General features: G+C 51.2%; 7 protein-coding genes across 7 annotated transcripts; 2 read left to right on the forward strand and 5 right to left on the reverse strand.

The window, feature by feature from the left end:
- Positions 1-101: 101 nt before the first annotated feature.
- On the reverse strand, positions 102-3,249 carry COCCADRAFT_34420 (uncharacterized protein; the record flags this gene model as incomplete). Its single annotated transcript, XM_007711344.1, has 6 exons — positions 102-1,227; positions 1,275-1,712; positions 1,762-1,864; positions 1,914-2,177; positions 2,225-2,604; positions 2,660-3,249. 6 exons carry the CDS (start codon positions 3,247-3,249, stop codon positions 102-104), a joined length of 2,901 nt encoding a protein of 966 aa, XP_007709534.1.
- A 1,141-nt stretch (positions 3,250-4,390) lies between these two features.
- Positions 4,391-6,614, forward strand: COCCADRAFT_34421 (uncharacterized protein; the record flags this gene model as incomplete). The annotated part of the gene is made up of 2 exons (XM_007711345.1): positions 4,391-4,711; positions 4,758-6,614. The coding sequence occupies 2 exons, from the start codon at positions 4,391-4,393 to the stop codon at positions 6,612-6,614; spliced, it is 2,178 nt and encodes a 725-aa protein (XP_007709535.1).
- A 178-nt stretch (positions 6,615-6,792) lies between these two features.
- Positions 6,793-7,915, reverse strand: COCCADRAFT_89008 (uncharacterized protein; the record flags this gene model as incomplete). Its single annotated transcript, XM_007711372.1, has 3 exons — positions 6,793-6,984; positions 7,042-7,648; positions 7,746-7,915. The coding sequence occupies 3 exons, from the start codon at positions 7,913-7,915 to the stop codon at positions 6,793-6,795; spliced, it is 969 nt and encodes a 322-aa protein (XP_007709562.1).
- Positions 7,916-8,330: 415 nt separating this feature from the next.
- On the forward strand, positions 8,331-8,839 carry COCCADRAFT_88936 (uncharacterized protein; the record flags this gene model as incomplete). The annotated part of the gene is made up of 3 exons (XM_007711373.1): positions 8,331-8,378; positions 8,577-8,701; positions 8,797-8,839. The coding sequence occupies 3 exons, from the start codon at positions 8,331-8,333 to the stop codon at positions 8,837-8,839; spliced, it is 216 nt and encodes a 71-aa protein (XP_007709563.1).
- Positions 8,840-9,315: 476 nt separating this feature from the next.
- On the reverse strand, positions 9,316-10,929 carry COCCADRAFT_34424 (uncharacterized protein; the record flags this gene model as incomplete). The annotated part of the gene is made up of 2 exons (XM_007711346.1): positions 9,316-9,560; positions 9,633-10,929. 2 exons carry the CDS (start codon positions 10,927-10,929, stop codon positions 9,316-9,318), a joined length of 1,542 nt encoding a protein of 513 aa, XP_007709536.1.
- Positions 10,930-11,423: 494 nt separating this feature from the next.
- COCCADRAFT_88921 (glycosyltransferase family 2 protein) lies at positions 11,424-14,670 on the reverse strand (the record flags this gene model as incomplete). The annotated part of the gene is made up of 2 exons (XM_007711374.1): positions 11,424-12,697; positions 12,750-14,670. 2 exons carry the CDS (start codon positions 14,668-14,670, stop codon positions 11,424-11,426), a joined length of 3,195 nt encoding a protein of 1,064 aa, XP_007709564.1.
- Positions 14,671-15,467: 797 nt separating this feature from the next.
- Positions 15,468-17,703, reverse strand: COCCADRAFT_88943 (uncharacterized protein; the record flags this gene model as incomplete). Its single annotated transcript, XM_007711375.1, has 5 exons — positions 15,468-16,120; positions 16,167-17,256; positions 17,363-17,537; positions 17,589-17,615; positions 17,666-17,703. The coding sequence occupies 5 exons, from the start codon at positions 17,701-17,703 to the stop codon at positions 15,468-15,470; spliced, it is 1,983 nt and encodes a 660-aa protein (XP_007709565.1).
- Between the last annotated feature and the right edge of the window lie 887 nt (positions 17,704-18,590).

Raw genomic sequence — 18,590 nt, forward strand, 5'->3', positions numbered from 1 at the left:
TACCAATGCATACCGAAATGCTTCCATAGACCCAAAACACCAATGTAAAAAACACCCCTCTGTAACATTGAACTCAGGAAAAGAAAACCAACACCCCCAAATCACAAGTCCACGTCCGCATCAGCATCCGCCACCCTCTTCACTAACCCCCTAATCTTGGGCCACAACTCAGGAATGCGAAAGGGCTTTGAAATGGCATCATCCATGCCGGACGCGAGCGCCTGCTCGACCTGCTCCATGCGCGCATTCGCACTAACCGCCAGTATAGGGAGGCGCAGAAACTGGCGGTGGGCAGGGTTATTATTGCTGTCAAGGGATGAGGTGGAGTAACGGTGTTTTGCTAGGGACGCGGAAAAAGGGTCGTTGTGGTTTGAGGATTGGATGGGGGAGACGGAAATGGCGGAGAGGCGGCGGAGTTGCGAGAAAGCTGGGGAAGGGGAGGCGAGGAGGCCTTGATGCTCGTAGTCGCGGATTAGGCGGGCACAGGTGAGGCCGTCCATGATTGGCATCTCGATGTCCATGAGGATGATGTCGAGGTCGTGTTTGGGGGAGTCTGCTTGGGTGGGGCTGCTGTCGGAGTCGGGTTGCCAGTATATGCTGTGTTTGAGCCATTCGAGAGCTTCCTGGCCGTTTCCGGCGACGCTGACGTTCCATTTGAATTTCTCGAGTTGTTTTCGCAGGACTTTTTGGTTGACGAGGTTGTCTTCTACGATGAGGACGTTGAGTTTGATCATGCGCATGGCTTCTTCGCCGGTTATTGTGCGGTCGAGAATGGGTCGGGCTTGTGATGCTCGTCCAACGATTTGGTCAGTTGGCGGATATGCCAGTCGGATGCTGATGTAGAATGCAAATGTTGATCCTTCCCCTTTTGCGGAGCTCACACCAATTGCTCCACCTTGTAGTTTGGTGAGCGATTTGGAAATGAAAAGTCCAAGGCCCGATCCGCCATACTTGACGTGTGTTCGAGGCGTCGTTTGTGAGAAGCGGGCGAATAGTTTCTTCTGCTCCTCCATGGTCATGCCGCACCCAGAATCTTGCACTTTGAGCCACAGGAATGCTTTGCGGCCATGCCCCCATTCCGGCTTGTCCGTGATATTGATGTTATCGCGTTCATCATCGCTAAATGTGATTTCCTGCCAGCATTTAGGTGGCCTGGTCCATGACGCGCCGATCGTAACAGCAATTGTCTTCCGAATGCGGTCCTTGGTGAATTTGATGGCGTTAGTGCTATGTCTGTTAGCAGATGTTGTAAAGAATTGTTTAATCAAACTAACAGCAGGTTGATGAGAACTTGTAATAGACGCGAAGGGTCTAACATCGCCCACTCTATACCTTTGAACGTCTCGTCCACATGGAAGGTAAGTTTGATATCTGACTGGCTACATTCGACCTCGAACATCTTTACAGCATCCGAGACTACTATGGCGGGCTGTACACGCATCGGCGTAATCAATATCAGATCAGAGTCGAGCTTTGACAGTGTAAGAACGTCGTCAATCACGCGCTTCTGGTGCATTGAACATGACACAATGATCAGCAATGACTCGATACAGCTTCGAATCTCTGCTGAAACTTTTGCAGGACTCAAACTCTGGCCAGGCGCTTTAAGTTCTCGAGATAGCAACTGCTGCAATGAAGCAATGACTGAATCGGCACACTGTATGACGGCGGAAAGGGGATTACGCAATTCGTGAGAGGTCATGTCGATAAAACTGCCACAGTTAGTGAGTTCCCAAGTTAATTTCATAGACATCGCTATACTTTTCTTGTTGTCGTTTCGCCTCCCATGCTTCCTCTATCCGGCGACGTTGAACATCTTCGGCCCATTTGAATTGCGAGATATCAAACAATGTTCCCATTATGCCTACCACTGTTAGCGAGAGAATCCGGAGATTTATGTGACTTTTACTTACTAATAACTTTGCCACTCTCGTCGAGCTCTGGATAGCTTGAGCTTTGCACCCAGATGTTCGAGCGCATTCCATCCTGGTTGACCCAAGTCTTTTTTAACCGAAACTGCACTCCATTAGACTTTCCACCTTTGAACATGTTTTCCCAGTCGTTCTTGACTCTGGATACATCTTCATCTGAGATGAGATCGAACCACTCGAATTGGTTCACCGGTGCATGAGCATGGCCAGTCAATTCGAAGAATTGATCATTTACAAAGTTCATGCCTATTGCAAGATTAGTAAGAGTCAAATCCTCAACAAATATAACATACCACTCTCAGGAACGTAAATGTATATTGCTACCGGAGATACCTGGGCAAAACGGGCGAATTTCATCTCTGCCATTCGTGCTTGCTTGAGAGCCTCGACCTGTGCCTGTGCTGCTGCCTGTGACTTTTTCTGGGCGTTGATGTCGATTGTATTGCCAGCAATACTTATCAGGTTTCCTTCATCGTCGAGAACAGGCACACAAGCTGACAGCACCCACTGGGCAGTATCCGTTGATCCAGGGCGCGGTTTCCAACGCATCTCGAAAGTGACGGATCTGCCAAGAGCCAGTCTATTCCACATGGACATGACTAATGCCTGATCTTCAGGGTAAACGAGGTCCATAAAAGAGAACTCTGAATGCTCAAGTATCCCAGGGTGAGAGCTGGAGGATGTCAGTCACGTGATTTCTCGAAAGCTGATGCCGCCGTTGCACATACCTGAGCCTATACCAAGCCTCATTTGCATGCATCAGTTTTCCTGAAGAGTTGTATTCGAATACCCCCACATCGCTCATCTCCATCATCGTCTGAATGCTTTCCCATCTGGCATTAAGGTTGGTAGTGGGCAGGCTCTTGAGTGACTTTGGTTTCTCAGGTTTGACTTGTTTGTCGAGATCCGTCCTTGAGCGTGAGGAAATCAGGCCTCGATCATTACTAGAATGGCCATTTCTATTTGCCTTTTCGTCTAATGATTGTTGATCTTTTTCCGGGGTTTCGGAGCTGATTGCTCTTATTATCTTCCAGCTGCCAGACCGGCCCGCGTACTCTACAACCCATCTTCTGCTGAAGAAGTAGTATTCTGGTTTAAAATCGCCCAAAGCCAGTGTCCACGATCGGAAGAGGAGCGCTTCCCTGCCTTGAGCTAGGATAGGACCGCGCAGATCAAGTGCCCGGAATGGTTGGTTGCAAAAAGCAATATCGTATTCCGGTGTAATCTCACCAATCTTGATGACAAACAGCGGGGTCTTTTCCGACTCGAGCTCTTCCAGATCCAAGAGGCGAGAGTGGGAAGGATCGGCTGATGGCATCCCGATCCGATTTCGGCAATGCTCAACCGGACATGCGTATAGAAGGGTTTCTGCAAATGGCCACGAGTGTGAGCTATCCAAACATGTAAACAGGCTGGCTGAGGATATGGGTAGGGTGTAGGTGCAGAGATGGAGGAATGCCTGAGCGCTCCGCGGAATGTCGTGGCGAGGATGCCGTTCAATATCGTTCCTCCGCTAGGGCAGTCGAGAGCCGAGTCTTTGAGCTGGACTTGTCGCCACAAACATGTACATAAATTCCGAACACGCGATGAATGCACAGGGACAGAAGGGAGGATTTCTATGTGGTGGCAAAAGCAGATTGGCCCGCTCTAGACTGATTACCCAAGCGGTGTTGTTGGCAAAGCTACACCGGCGAACAGCTCCAGGCGAGGAGGCATGGGAGATGCTGGCTGCAGAAGTCGACCGATCGTAGATCGACTGGCTGCCTGAGATGTAGAAAACTTGACGGAAAAGTAGACGCGTGGCGCCATTGGGCCTCGAGCCGATGGTACAAATCTGACACGCACGCTAGTTGCATCTCGACCGCCATTGTAGAGTGCCCACCCCACGGCGAGGCTTGCAAGAACCAAGGTTGTCTCCAAGGCGGCTCATCTACCACAGCCCTGCCTCCCGTCACGATCGATCCCTGCCCCTTTTATAGTGGAGTCTTGTTCATGTGGCACCGTATTTTTTACGCTGCACGAGATGAACTTAATCGTTGCACATGTGCTGACAATAGTCTGTGTAGCTCGGTTGACAGGAGGGGAAAGTTGGCGGAATTAGTGCGGGCAGAAGAAGCATTTCTGGGTGTGATGTAATGCCTGTTTCAACATCACTGAGACCCGCCGGAAGCAATTCCCTGTATTGCGTTGTGTATTCAACAGGTAAACCTGACAGTCCATGTACATCAGCCCAATGGTCGTAATTTTTGCTCCATTCGGAGAGTCGACTGGGTAGACTTCTGGAAGACTTCGCCGTGGACCAACCCATTGGGCATCTCCAATCACGTGCCGTCGCGTTTCCGATCTAGCGCGAGACTGCCCGAACACCACCGAGTCGTGTTCTTCACCACCTCAGCCACGATCCCTGGTAGTGGCTACGTTCTAAAACTGCTAAGCTTTCGTCACACGTGTCTTCTGGTATGAGTGATGACGAATTTGGCTGGTTGTCTGGGGACGATGAATACCTCGCTGCCACTGCGGCTCTCGACCCCCCTGGTGCAAAACGGAAGCTCAATGACGACAACTCTGATAGAGTGCCATCGCCCAAGCGATCCAGATCTGATCTGAAAACTGATACAACCCCTTCTCCCAGTACTGCACTCGCAAACAGGATTCTCAAGGAGCGCTTTGGTCTAAACAGCTTTCGCCTTGAACAGGAGAAGGCTATCACACGAATCCTCGATGGAGGTAGCGCAGTAGTCGTATTTCCCACTGGAGGCGGAAAAAGCCTCTGCTATCAAGTGAGTTCGAACGTCTGGTTTTGAGACGCTTAGTTAATGTCTCAAGGTACCTGCAGTTGCTTTTAGGTATCAAGATGAGCAGCTCAAACAACGCACTGCCGGGCACAGCGGTGTCACTCTAGTCATCTCTCCGCTGATTGCTTTGATGAAAGATCAAGTTGACGCTCTTCTGCGTCGTGGCATAAAAGCCGCGGTATTGAACTCTTCCATTTCACGCGATCAATTTCTGGCTGCACAAGATGATCTCCGAAATGGACGTCTGGACCTCATCTACTGTGCTCCGGAACGGCTTAACAGCGAGGGGTTCATTGCTTCACTCAAAAACATACCTGGAGGCATTCGACTGCTTGCAGTCGACGAAGCCCATTGTATTTCAGAGTGGGGTCATTCTTTCCGCCCAGATTACCTCAAGATAGCTCGATTTGCAAAGGAAGCTCAAGTAGAAAGAGTCATATGTTTGACAGCAACCGCAACCCCAAAAGTTGCCAAGGACATTCGAAATGCCTTTGACATTCCCGAAGAAGGCCTATTCAGAACGACAATGTATCGCCCCAATCTCCGTTTACTAGCTGAAGCAAACACCAAAGATGCCGATTACGTAGCCAAGCTTGTCGCCCATCTCAGAAAGCACCCAGGTACGACTATTGTATACGTGACGATTCAGAAAGGCGCCGAAACACTGGCTGCAGAATTACAAGCACAAGGTTTCAACACCAAAGCATACCATGCGGGTATGCCCGCTGCAGTACGGTCAAAGACACAGGATGAGTTTCTCTCTAGCACCGACATGATTGTAGTCGCCACCATAGCCTTTGGCATGGGCATCGACAAGTCTGATATCCGCAACATTGTGCACTTTGACATACCCGATAGTATTGAGTCTTACAGTCAACAAATCGGAAGGGCAGGTCGAGATGGAAAGCCGAGTGTCTGCATGTTCTACCTATCCACAAAAGACTTTTACTTACGCAACATCTTCACATATGGCGACCGACCCTCCCTGCGCTCGCTAAAACTTCTAATGCAAGATATCTGCTCGCCAGACCGCGCATACCTCAAAGCGGGAGACACCTTCACCCTCTCCCTATATACGCAAAGCCAAGAAGCAGACATCAAACCCATTGTCCTCGGTATCCTCTACGCCCAACTAGAACTCCAATTTAACCTCTTCCGCGCTGCCGGCTCCCTCTACACAAAATACATGTACATAACCAAAGATGCAGCCACCCTCCTCAACGACACCTCCCCCGCCGCATCCGCAATCCGCAAAGCTGCCACCAAAGCCAGCAAATGGACGCACGTAGCCCTAGACGACCTAGCAGCTTCAAGCGGCATCGACCGTGCCGATCTCGTCCGTAAAATCGACGAATGGAACGAACGCGGCGCAATCGAACTCAAAAAAGAAGGGGTACAAAATACATACCGCCTCGAGCGCCCCTTACCCCAATCTCCCACAGAAATAAACGACATCGTACAAAAGCTAGACAAAAGCATGCAAGAAACCGAGACCCAGAATCTCGGCCGCACACGCGCGCTAATCGATCTAATAACGGCAAAACGCTGTTTCGCAAATAACATGGCAGGGTACTTTGGCGATGCGGAGCACGGCATGAAGGAATGCGGTCATTGTACGTGGTGCGAGACGCATGTGCAGGTTGTGCTTCCTGATGAGCCGGCGCAGCCGCCTGACCCCGTCAAGGTGAAGCGGGTGCTGGATGCAGTGGCGATTCGAGATGATGCGAGGATGTTGGCTAAGCTTGCGTTTGGGGTCAAGAGTCCGCGCATGGGGGCGCTCAAGTTGTATTCGTTGGATGTGTTTGAGTCAATGAATGTGTGTGAGTTTCCTGAATTGCTGAGGGTGTTTACGGAGGCTTGTGAGAGGGATGGGGGAGGAGGGGAGTAAGAGGGGAGAGGATTTTGATGTTTGCATACGTTGGTTCCATCCTTGTTTGATAGCGATACCCAGTATGCAAGAGTTTCGTGGAGTATTATATGTATAGATTGAGCGTATCGTATACTTTGTGGGTATCGTATTTACAGATAGATGAAGAGGGATGTCTCGTCATGATTCTCAAGTCACTTTAGAGTTCCTTCTTCAACTTATTCGCCTCGGTCTCCTCTTTCCTCAGCTCCTTTGCTCCAATCACTGGTCTCCCCTCGACAGCCTTCTCGCCTCCAAATGTCTTGAATGCATTGTAGAAGATCCACTCAGTTGCGTGCTCAACGGGCTCATCAAACACATAGGGTAAGAAAGGAACGGCCGCAAGACCCAGCTATTATGTGTCAGTACTCTCTCAACCACATACACTGGACGATGGAACATGACTTACCCCAATTGGCCCCCAGGTCCTTAGCGTCTTGTTCTTTGCATCCTTGAGCGCACGCCCAGAATACCTGACAATGCTGTGGATGGTGAAAGCTGGCAATCCCATCGAAGCCACAGCCTGGAAGACCGCTCGCTGCGCCATGACAGCCCTGTAATCCTCAATGGCCGGTATACGCCCTGGAACGACCTCTCCACCCGTCAGTGGACTAGCGGCGCCGCCATACTTGACGCCTTCAGTGCTCGTCGCATTCTTCGCCAGATCCTGCACCTTATCAAAGATACCCGAACCAAACGACTTCCCCGTCGCCGCCATATCCTTGTCCTTCTGTTCCCCGAGCGACTTATCCGCAGCCTCATCGATGAATTTCTCAGGGTGCAGAGTACGCTGGTTGCGGCAATAGGCTTTGTAGCCTTCATGGGCGACGTCACCGGTGAGATAGAGCCAGGAGATGCCGTATGCGCCTTTGACCAGGTAGGGGTGGGCGACTGGACGGAAGGATTCGCCAATGTCAGAGGTGTAGGCTACATAGCGGTGCGCAGAAAGCATAATGGTGCGAATGCGCGAGGCGTAGGCTGCATAGCGGAGAGATGTATCCGTCGTGTCGTCGCCTCTGTCGTCGCGTGTTAGCTATCATGAGGAGCAGTAGGCAGAAGCCATCTGCACATTGCGATGGATGTATGCGATTTGGCAGTTAAAAGGTAACATACTCGCCATCGTACATAACCTCCCACAGCTTCTCCTCATTATTGAGCGTATCCTGAAGCTCCTTAGGAAGCTGTTTCCTCGGCGGCGGAACCGAAAAGTCAGGACGCGCTCCCCGTCGCTCTACAGGCACACCATCCACCTCTTCTACCTTCTTATTCGCATCTTTAGCCATTCCGACACAATCGCAAGTATTCAATCCGAAGTCTTGTCTACAAAAGGGTAAAGAGCGTTAGTAAGAAAGAATAGACTCCACACGCAAGTCTTATCATCGTACCACTCGGCAACCTCGGGACCTTTAGCCAACAACCAACCAACCCACCACCTCAGCCGCACGTCATAATCCTTATTTCCCCCCCCCACCTCCTACCATCCCTGTCGCGCAGCCACACCAGCCACAGCTCCTCAGCCACATTTTCTTCGCCCGCCAAGCCACGCACCTCGTTCTTCCGAAGCAGACCAGCAAGCTCCGAACTGCAACGAACCCGTTCTCTACCCGCCCGCCCGCCATCCATTGACGCATCCGCATCTCATATCCTCCCTGCGATTTTCCCCTCGGAACGGATCACACAGCCTTCACTACCGCAAAGATGGTTGCTATGTACACGATTTTCGGCCGCCAGGTCGGATCGCACGTTGTATGTCCTGTTTTCTCTATCCCCAGTGGAGCTTCCTCGGCTGCAAAGGAAAGACGCCGGAGGACAATCAATTGAAGGCATTGGTGTTTCCTGTGTTGCAGTCGCAGCAATTGCTCTCTGCATTCCGGCTTCTCTGGGAAGGGATAAGGTAGAATTGATGGGTAGATCAAGAAGATGGGGCTAACGAGATATGAATAGCTTGCGATTGCTACGCTCGCCACCACATTCACCGGTGCTGCGCTCTCGATGGGCGGAAAGAAGGCCGAGGACTCCACTACGCCTCCTATCAATGCGAAGAGCAGCGAAGAGGAGAACTTTGTCAAGTGCGTTTTTTTATCCCCTCCTTGCATCTTTTCCTTACCGATAGCTTCGGGTACCATTGCAGCGAATACAGAACTGACAAGTACTGTTTGTACAGGGAGTACGTCAAGAAGGCCGCAGACAAGGTCTCAGGAAAATAAATAAGCGCACCGTTTCGACCGCAAGAGGAAAGATATGGCAGTAGTATAACCCCCATTGTGACGGATGGACATATACCTACCCAATATACCACGGTTTCGCAGGGGGAGGGGGATGGTTTTTTTTGACCTCTCTGCAACGTTAGACGGAGCAAGAGGGGAAAAGAAAAAATTTGTGTAGATAAAAGAATGAAGCCGATTTGGGGATATCGAATGACCAACAAAACAAAACGAAAACACATCATTTGTATACATATGTTCTCATTGCTAAAAACAGCGTAGATTGTACGTTGCAAACCCATCATACCTCAAGAAGACACGAAGAACAAAACATGGGAATTGAAGGGAAGAAGGGGGGGTATCATTCGATACTACAACAAGGCAACCAAACACGCCAAAAACACTCTCATCCAATGCACCATCCCCATCATGCAACCCCACATAACCCCAAAGCAAGTCGTATTTCTTTCTTACAAAACTCACTCGCCTCCATCTTCGCTCTCGCCTTCGTCCTCAAGCACAACCTTTTTATTCATACTATCCAGGACCTTGCAATAAAACTTGACAGCCTGCGCACTGGGGAAGCAAATTTCTTCCGTAAGATAATCTGGTAGGATATCCAGGAGTTCCTTGTCGCGCTGTTCGTCGAGGAGGGGTTGGTATATAAATTCTGTTTCTTCGGCGGGGCTGGAGCCGGGGGCGACGGTGAGGTGGAAGTGGAGGGCTTTTTTTGTATTTGTTAGTTTGTTTGTTTTTGAGCGAAAGGTAGGTTGGAGGGGGAGGAATGGAAACTTACTGCGACCACGACCTGTTTGAAGACAATCATATACATCTTCTCCTTCGTCTGATTTCTTGACGCTCAAAACGACGAGGTTGGTCAAGTCGCTGTACAGATCGACTTTTTGGCGTGCGAGGGTTGCTTCCTTTGCGGCTTCGACGGTGCCGGGGAGGACGACGCCTGTGGTTCGGGGTTTGACGGCGCTGCCGGGCACAGTCTTAACGTCTGGCTGTATTGTTGATGAGGATCGAGCTGCTGCGAGTTTAGATGAGAGCGTCGTGTTTTCGTTTTGTGCGGCTGTGAGGGACTCGGCGAGTTTCTTGTTTTCGGCGGCGAGACGTGCGGATTCTTTGGAGGCGGCGGCGAGTTCTTTCTTGAGTGAGGCGAGGTCTGCGGTGCGGGATTGTGTGTCGGAGACTTGCTGTTTCAGAGATTTTATGACGGCGTCTTGGTCTTTGGTGATCTGGTCGGTCCGCTTCTTTAGTTGATCAAAGTTGGATTCTTTTCCAGATGATGCTGCTTCCTTGAGAGCTTCGTACTTGGCTGTCATGGCGTCGAGCTTCTTCGTGAGGTCTCCCAGTTTCCGGCGCATAATGGGGTCTCGCTCAGAGTCTGATATGCTTCCTGTCCGCCTCACTCCAGCAGATGTCCGTCGTGCCCTACTATTCGGTTGTGCATGTGTTCGGCGTGCAGAAGGCCGCACCGGTGGTGGCATGCTCTCTGGTATCTCCTCTATTTCTATCGACTCTGAAATATCCATAGTTTCTGTGTCTAGTTCTGGCTGTGTCTCCGGGATGATCATCTGCTCCGGCTCGGGTTCGGATTCGAGCGCGCGCTTTGTTCCTCTTGACTTTGCAGTTGTCTTGGGCTTGGTCTCCTTCTCTGCTCCCTCCTTTACTGCTGCTTTGCGCCCTCTCTTTGCCGGCACTGGCACTGATTCCTCCTCGCGCTTCTCTTCTTCTTGCGCCTTCTTTGCTGGCCTGCCTCTCTTAGTCGACTTGGCCTGTGGCGCTGGCTCCTCTTCCTCAACGTCCGCCGCTTCGTCGCTATCGCTTCCGTTCGCATCATCCTCCTCTGCCTGCGCCTTGCGCCCAGCTTTTGTGGTCGCTTTCTTTACTGCTCCATTACTCTTCTTCGCAGCTGTCGCATTAGTTCCGTTTGTTGCGCGCGCCGCGGGCCGTCCCTTAGCAGGCGCCTTGGTCGTAGAGGCGCCCGCCTTTGATTGCGCAGCGTTTCCACGCGCTTTGCGACCTGTCGCTTTGGTGTCGCCGTTGGACTCAGGTTTTTGGGTCGCATTGAGCTCGTCTACCGTCATTTCGTCTTCCGAGGCGGAGTCGACAGTGAAGGAGATGTTTGCGACTTTGCTGCGGGGCGCCATCTTGTTGTCGCTTTGAAAATGTTGCGTGTGGTGGGCAAGTCCGTGGCACTGCTTGGGTGTTTGGCGGGATGATGGTGGAGTAGCATGCATGTAAACATGGTCCGAGCGTCGTTCCCAGGCACAGCGCGTTGCTTTCAGCTTTCTGCATGTGACCATGACGGGACTATGGGAAACGACAATCACATCGTCATGGCATTCATCTTGCAAACTATAAAAAGCTTTCATTTAATTGACGAGCATTACTCATCATCATTAGTAGAAACTATATACATATGTGCGACATAACCATTCGCGTCTCCAAGTCCAGGTATCATTCCAATAACTCATCTCCATAAAACAAAAAAGCCCACAAGAACAGCGCACTCGTAAAATTCGTAAAACTTATACTCACTTTTCACATTACTTACCGTGAGAATTAAAGCAGGACCCGTCTAGCGGCCCACACTGCTACCACCCCAGTTGCTAGGCGCCATGCTACTAAGCTTGCTTGAGATTGTGCTGCCCGAAAACCAGCTGGATGACACGCCGCCACCGAAACCGAACTTCCACCACTTGTTCCTGCCATACTTCCTGCCACCACCCAGACCGGTCCTATTGCTCTTCTTGTCGTCAATCTTGTCCTGCCACTTGAGCTTCGTCTCCATAATGGCATGGATCGAGTTGATGATGAGGAAAGTGGTGGACCCAATGGCACGGAAGACGGCGAGAGCAGCGACAGCCCACAAGATGAACGTGAGGTAGAAGTTGTTGGTGACCTTGCGGTTGCCGTAGGCTTCACTGATAGACATGGCGAGAATGGCATTGGAGATAAGCCAGATGACGACCATGTACGTACGCACAGCGCGGTAGTAATCTTCCTGCTGCTGCGATTCCGAAATCGGGGGCTCAGGTACTTCGACACGGTCACGCAGGTTACGAAGCGCCTCGTCGTAGCCACTGTCAATGTCGAGTTGCTCGGACGGCATCTCGAGTTCAACAACGTTCTTCGTCTTTGCGCGGGCGTCTCCAAGATCCGTCTTTGCCACGTTGTCACCCTTGGTTCCCCATGTGATGTCGTGCGTGTTGCAGAAAGCGTACACCTGGAGCGTTGCAATGTACGAAGGCAGGAGAGCAAAGTACTGCGCGCTCGAGGTGAACATGTGCCAGGGATCCAGATACATAAAGGACATGAGAAAGTAAAGCCCAATGGTGGTTGCTGTTGAGATGATGAGGTTGGTAAAGGTGTTTGAACCTATCGTCTTCTCGGCTTTGGGATCTTTCAGCTGGACAATGACAATGTAGAAGGAAGCAAAGGTCGTGTATGCCATGATGACGCCATACATGACCATACTCCAGAAGAACATCCTCTTTGCACCCTGAGGTCGGTTACCCATAGACAGGATAAACTGCATACAGATGAGTAGCGTGCATGTGTATCGCAGGATGTAGAAGATGTATTTGCCAACGTTGTGTCCGAAGGGGTCCATTTCAGGATCGGCAAGGGAGCCAGCGACGAAATAGAAGGTAAGGTAGAAGTTGGCCAGCGAGAAGAAGGTGAATAGCAGTTGGACGAACTGATAGACGAACTCGATGTGGAGGAGGATCTTGCGCCAGATAGTGTGGTCAGTGGCCCACACCTGCTTCCAGTGGAGCAGCGAGTACACGGCAGCAAAGAAGGCACCGTTCAGCCAGCGACGACGCTGGGAAATGAACTCGGGAACCGCATCTGCAACCATATTAGTAGATGGTCCTACAAGGGCGATGAGTGTCTATCTTACCTGGCACATCCGTCTCTCCAGTGGCCGCCTTAACATACTTCAGAACCCATTGTTCGCTTCGCTTTGCCACAAGCTCCCAACACAGAATACGATCCTCAGCCAAGTACATGTTGGCCGTGAACACGTCTGCATCTTGACCGTGAAGCGTTTCTCCTTTGAAGTACTGGCTAAGGGGTCCATGCCCAGTGTGATCGTTCTGCAACGCGTGATAGCGATAAGCCGACAGTGCACCTGGCAACACAGTAATGTAGCCAAAGACCGACTCCAATGGCTTGTCGAGAATGTTGGACATCTTGTACTCGAAGTTTTGCGATGCAACAAGCGGATTGAGAAGACCAAGCCAGGCTTTGCCCTTGCCTGCTGTGATCTCACCAGCTGCTCCCGCGACCGAAGAGTCGGTGTCAAAGGCCTTCCACAAGTGGTACAGCGCTTTGGGGCCTGGCTTGGTTCCGACATCGAGCAAGATGCAAATATTGGGGTTGAGTGCGCGTCCAAAGGCATTGAAGAACCAGCGATGCGAGTTCAGTTTCTTAGAGTTTTGTTCCTTCAAGCAGAAGATCATCTGACATGGCACGATACCCTTCTCAGCACCCTTGAACTTGAGGTCAGAATCTAGAGAGACTTGGGTTGTGTATTCGTAGACGTGGGCTGTGACTTCCTTCTGGTTGACGTGGTTCTTCGCAATACCCTCCTGGAAGCAGCCCATGGCAGCAATGGCGTCAAGCGTTCGAGGGTGAACCTTTCCACGACCATCGGCAATGATGCACACGACAATCTTCTGCCATCCGTCTTTGCCCCAAGTTCTGGATTTCATACGAGAGCAAAAGTGGCTGATGTTCTGCATGACACCGTGCATTGTACGAGTAAAGTCGATTTCGTTCTCGTTGTACATGGTAATGGCGATGAAGACCTCCGTCTCACGTGGGTTGCCAATGTTCTGGCGCAATTTGTAGCCACGGTCCACAAAGTCGTCAGGGTCGCAGGTAACGGCCGTGTATCGCATGTGCGTAAACTCAATGTCGTCTCGTCGCGGAAGGAAACTGTAGAGAATGGTGGGGATCTTGCACTCGAGAATGAGTTCACCGTTGATCAGGCGAACTTCCTTCTTCGTCATGACTGCGTCTCGCGCACCACGTCGGGCCTGCGCACCATCTGGAGCAGGTCCGTAGTGCTCCGCCTTTTCGTCTACTTCGGTGTAGACGTCTGTGTATGTGTCGTCGGTCAGATAAGAGTCTCGCGAGCGCAACTCTGGTCGATCGTCGCCCATCTCGGTGAATGGGTCATCGTCGTCATGCATGGGTATTGAGCGCATGTCGCTCATGTCCATGGTGCGCTCCGAATCGCGGGAGCCAGGCCTTCCGCCAGCAGTGAACAGAGGCTGGGGTGGCAATGGCCGCTGAGGGCTGCCTGGTCGCGGACTGCCATGGAGGTCGTATGGCTCGTAGGAATTTACTGAAGCAGGCGGTCGCGAGTAGTCGACTGATGTGCGTGTGGGTGAATACGGCCGATCAGGCGATATTGACCGTCGATAGGGGACGTAGTCGTCATCAATTGGAGGGGGCATGTTGGGGGCATTGTCCATTAATGAGGGTGTCCTCGACAGGCTGGATACTGAAGATGGTGATGGGTGGTACATGCGCGATGTTGGCTGGGGTTGTCTGTGAGAGTGATGGGTCGGTAAGTCTGGGTCTTGCAATGGTGTTGTTTTTGAAGGCGACATCCAGCCGATGGCTTGTTGTCTGAATGACTTTCTGCCTGCTGAGTTTGTTTGCGCTGGCGCCGCGCTTCCAGTCGCATTGAGCGCATTGCCAGCCTCACGCAAGAAGTCGTGGATTTCGGCCTCGGCCTCCCTCTGCTTGCCCGCCTCAGAGGGCGTCATGTGCGTGCCCAGGGCCGCAGCGGTGCTATTTGCGGTCGACATGTTTGAAGTGTCCTCGAAGGAGCGTCTTCTGGTACAGGAATGAGATTGAGTCCACAAACGTGGGACGCAAGTGAATGTGAAAGTGAAGAAACAAGGAAAACTAATACTCACGACACATAGCTTTGGCTATCGTCCACGTTTGTCAACAAACGCATGGTTGAGCCTCCTTGGAGCTGAGGGGAGCCGTCTTCGTCGTCATATGCAGGTGGCCGTCCATAGTGTGCACCACCTGGGGTGGTGGGTCCGTTCATGATATGTCGGTGAGTCGTGAAAAAAAGGAAAAGAGAGTCCAAGATGTGGTAGAAGCGTCGTACTCTTTCTCTAGTGTCACTCGAAGAGCGATTGCGACGTCGGGAATACTAAATTAATGTTTCTGGGGAATCGATGCAGTCGCTGGGCTCTAGAGTTAATGCGAGGCGGCACATCCGGCGGTGTTGTTTCTTCCACGGTTGTCGTGCCAACACTCCGCCCAGCCCTAGAGCCGCCAGGTACGGCCCCCAGACTTGACCCACTTCAGGCTTAGACCGTTGCACACCAGCATGGCAACCATTATTCGTCCGCAGCCGCGTGGGACGGTGCACGCTGTCGTGGTCAATTGGCTGGAGATCGCCGTCCGTTACACGGTTAGCGGTTGTGTGGTTGTCCTGGGAGACGCCTGATCCGTCACACCGTGTACGATTTAGGGCTGAAGCACGTCATACAGGTCCATGCATATGTGAACAGGGCGTTTGCAGGATACTGCGGCGCTGTTGAGAGACAGTGTGCATTAACGTGCAGAAATCTAGATTTGCTTCTGTCTACGTCCTGAGAATGCCTGCAAAATATGCTTCCACCCCCTCTAGTCCCGCTTCATCGAGCGTGTCAATGTATCCTACATACTGGTCTGGTCTGGCGACTACGACGCAGCCCTTTTCTCTGTCCACACCGTATTTCTTGTATGCATCTGCAAATGCTTCGTAGTAGTTACCATCATCCACATACACCGAGTCATAGTCCCATCCAGTCTTAGGATCAAAGGGATGCAGAACATCGGGGAAGTCTCTTAGCAGCTCGACCTCGATACGCTTGGATGAGTGCAGGGTGAGCACATCAACGTCCTTGATGAGCCGCGGAGCCAGGAGTGGTGATGATGAGAGGCGTTGGCAGAAGCCCTTTAGGCGAGTACTCTGCTCTTGGTTGACAACATTGCCGGCAAAGACGATGATGCGGAATCGTCCGTCGCTCTTTAACTTCTGCTGGAACTCCCATGCCCGGCCGTCTGACTGGTTGAGAACCTGGTGGCTCGGGAAACGCATACCTATCTTCGTCTCCGAGGCGAGTTCTTGCTTGCCAATGACTTGTGTCTTGGACGATACATCTGTTCCATCGCCCTGTTCCGCGGCATTGCCTGGTTTGCCCACTAACATGCTTGTGCCATAGTCGACCGAAAGACCAGCGGCGAATAGACCGCCTAAGTCACGTCAGCATATTTTGTGGTTTAGAGATTCAGTACTTACCCTTCTGGAATGCCTGTTTGAACTCGTCCATGCTTACACCCTCTTCGTCCATGAGATCCTTGGCCGGTCGGCCAGAGAAGAGTCTTGAAAACTTGTGATCGAATGCAATGAGATCCTGGGCAATTCGTCTCCGCTCAGACTGGTACGTTTTGAGTATACTTGGTTGAGCCACGCCCTTGACTACCAGTCCCAATTTCCAGCCCAGATTGTAGGCGTCCTGCATGGATACATTCATCCCCTGGCCAGCCTTTGGGGAATGGGTATGAACAGCATCGCCAGCCAGGAAAACGCGGCTGTCGCGGTCAAAGTTCTTGCCTACTCGTTGGCCGATTTGGTATGCGGTCCACCAGTCGCAGTATTCATATGTCAACTTGTAGGGTGCAATGATCCGTTGTGCCGCTTTGATGATAGTATCTGGGGTGATTTTCGACCTGTCTGCCCGACCACTAGCATCTGGTTTGATTTCCGTGAGCTGAATGTACAGTCTAGTAAGTTTGTTCTCCCGCGGAATGATCATCATTGAACCTGAAGACGCGCTATGTATGGCACAACGCTTTCGAACATCGGGAAAATCTGTGATGGGAATAATGTCGAGTACGCCCCAGATGTGGTCTGTTGGCTCTCCTTCAAGCTCGAAGCCCAGCTGCTTTCGGGTCCAACTGTGAGCGCCGTCGCACCCAACAACGTATTTTGCCCTCACAGTCTCTGTGCTACCGTCTTTCTGTCTGCTATTTGCGATTAAATCTTGGGTATCATCATTTGCCAGATTGCTCCGGAAAAGGGCGTCATTGATGCTGGAGCCCTTGCTCTGGGCGGGCATGGCCTCCTCTTCAGTCAGATACCGCAGCTGCACGGTGATGGGATAGTTGTCCGGTGAGTGGTCGTTTACTTGGTCTTGGTCGATATGGAGCGATTCGGGAAGCACGCCACGCTCTACACGTAGGGTATCCTTCGAGTGCTTCTTGATGTGATCGAGGAAGAATCGCTCGATACGGCCCTGGTGGAGAACAATCTCCTTGAATCGGGAGATTCCAGGAACAACATCTGGGATTTGGTCGGACCGACGTATGACACCGTCTTCACCGGGGTTCTGTATACATTAGGAGATGTCGAAAGAGGTGATTTCTGCAGACTTGCCCACATGCAAAACTGCGAGGTCGTTAGTCAAGTCGAGCCAAGTTGGTGAACAAGTATACCTCTATCAAATGATTCGCCTCCTTCCACGCTCTATCGGCGAATCCAAAACTGTCAAAGATTTCCAGACTCCGCAATTGCAGCCCATCTGCCTGTCCAGAGTAAATCTTGGTGCCTCGCTTATCGACTATGCGAGCGTCGATGCCACATCTTGCCATCCAAGTAGCAAGCATCAGACTAAACCAGGTCAGTCACTTACATATGGCAGTTTGAGAGGCAAGTACGTACCCTGCTGGGCCAGCACCAATAATTAGACTTGAAAGCTGTTAGCCGTTTTTCAAGATGCATTGAATTAACAGACTGACACATCGCATTTTGACTCTGGTGCGTCCGAAACTGCCATGGTGGAAGATTATTTCGTTGATATGCCTTTGAGTATCTCTGTATCGGTGCAATCAGGTGAGGGATGTGGTGTTACCCCGCTCTAATTAGTGTATGATGCGCATAAGATTCGACAACGAACAGACTCAGGGTCACATTCTTATATAGGTATCTGCGACCAAGTTTTGATTATAACCGGGAAAGGACACGGCAGTGGATACCAAATGTATCGGTAGTTCCTACACTGTGAGGACCTGATCGCGACAGGTGCGCGACTATCCCACATGACACCAAGTTTCAACGGAGGCGGGGCGGGGCAGATGGCCGGTGGAGACTTTGCCGGAAATTCTGATTCGTATATTTGGTCGTGGAGGTGCGGGTCTGTGACATAGTGCAGAGCAGTATTTTAGGCTTTGTCAAGGCTTTGTCAGGTATACATAACAGAGACGGGGCGGTCGAGGCTGACGACGATCTTACAAAATCACTATATGCTACATATTTGATCTATGTCCGCCACTCTGAAAACAAGTATAATGCGAGAGAAATGCATGTGGCAATCAGAACGTCGACATTGCTTGCCCTTCTTGCTTATGCGCAGAGAAGATACATTCCAGCAAAGGGGAAATATCTTATTTATTATCTTAGTCATTTCATATACGGCCGTACGAAGAGGAAACCCAATCCAACCTCAGTCGCCTCCGTAGGCATGTCTAAACTTTGGTTCATCGAGAAAAGGTTGAGCCGGAAATTGCGCATGTCGTAAGCAGCACATGAAGCTAGTGCAATAAAAAGTCATGATTGTAAGTTCAGTCCAATGACTGGCCTTGATAAACCCCAAAGCCATATAAGGTTCAAGACATGCTGGGTAGCATGCTTCTCAAGCTTGCGTAACCTCAATGTGTTATCCTC

This window comes from Bipolaris zeicola, assembly GCF_000523435.1.
Source record: "Bipolaris zeicola 26-R-13 unplaced genomic scaffold scaffold_28, whole genome shotgun sequence".
Taxonomy (NCBI): Eukaryota; Fungi; Ascomycota; class Dothideomycetes; order Pleosporales; family Pleosporaceae; genus Bipolaris; species Bipolaris zeicola.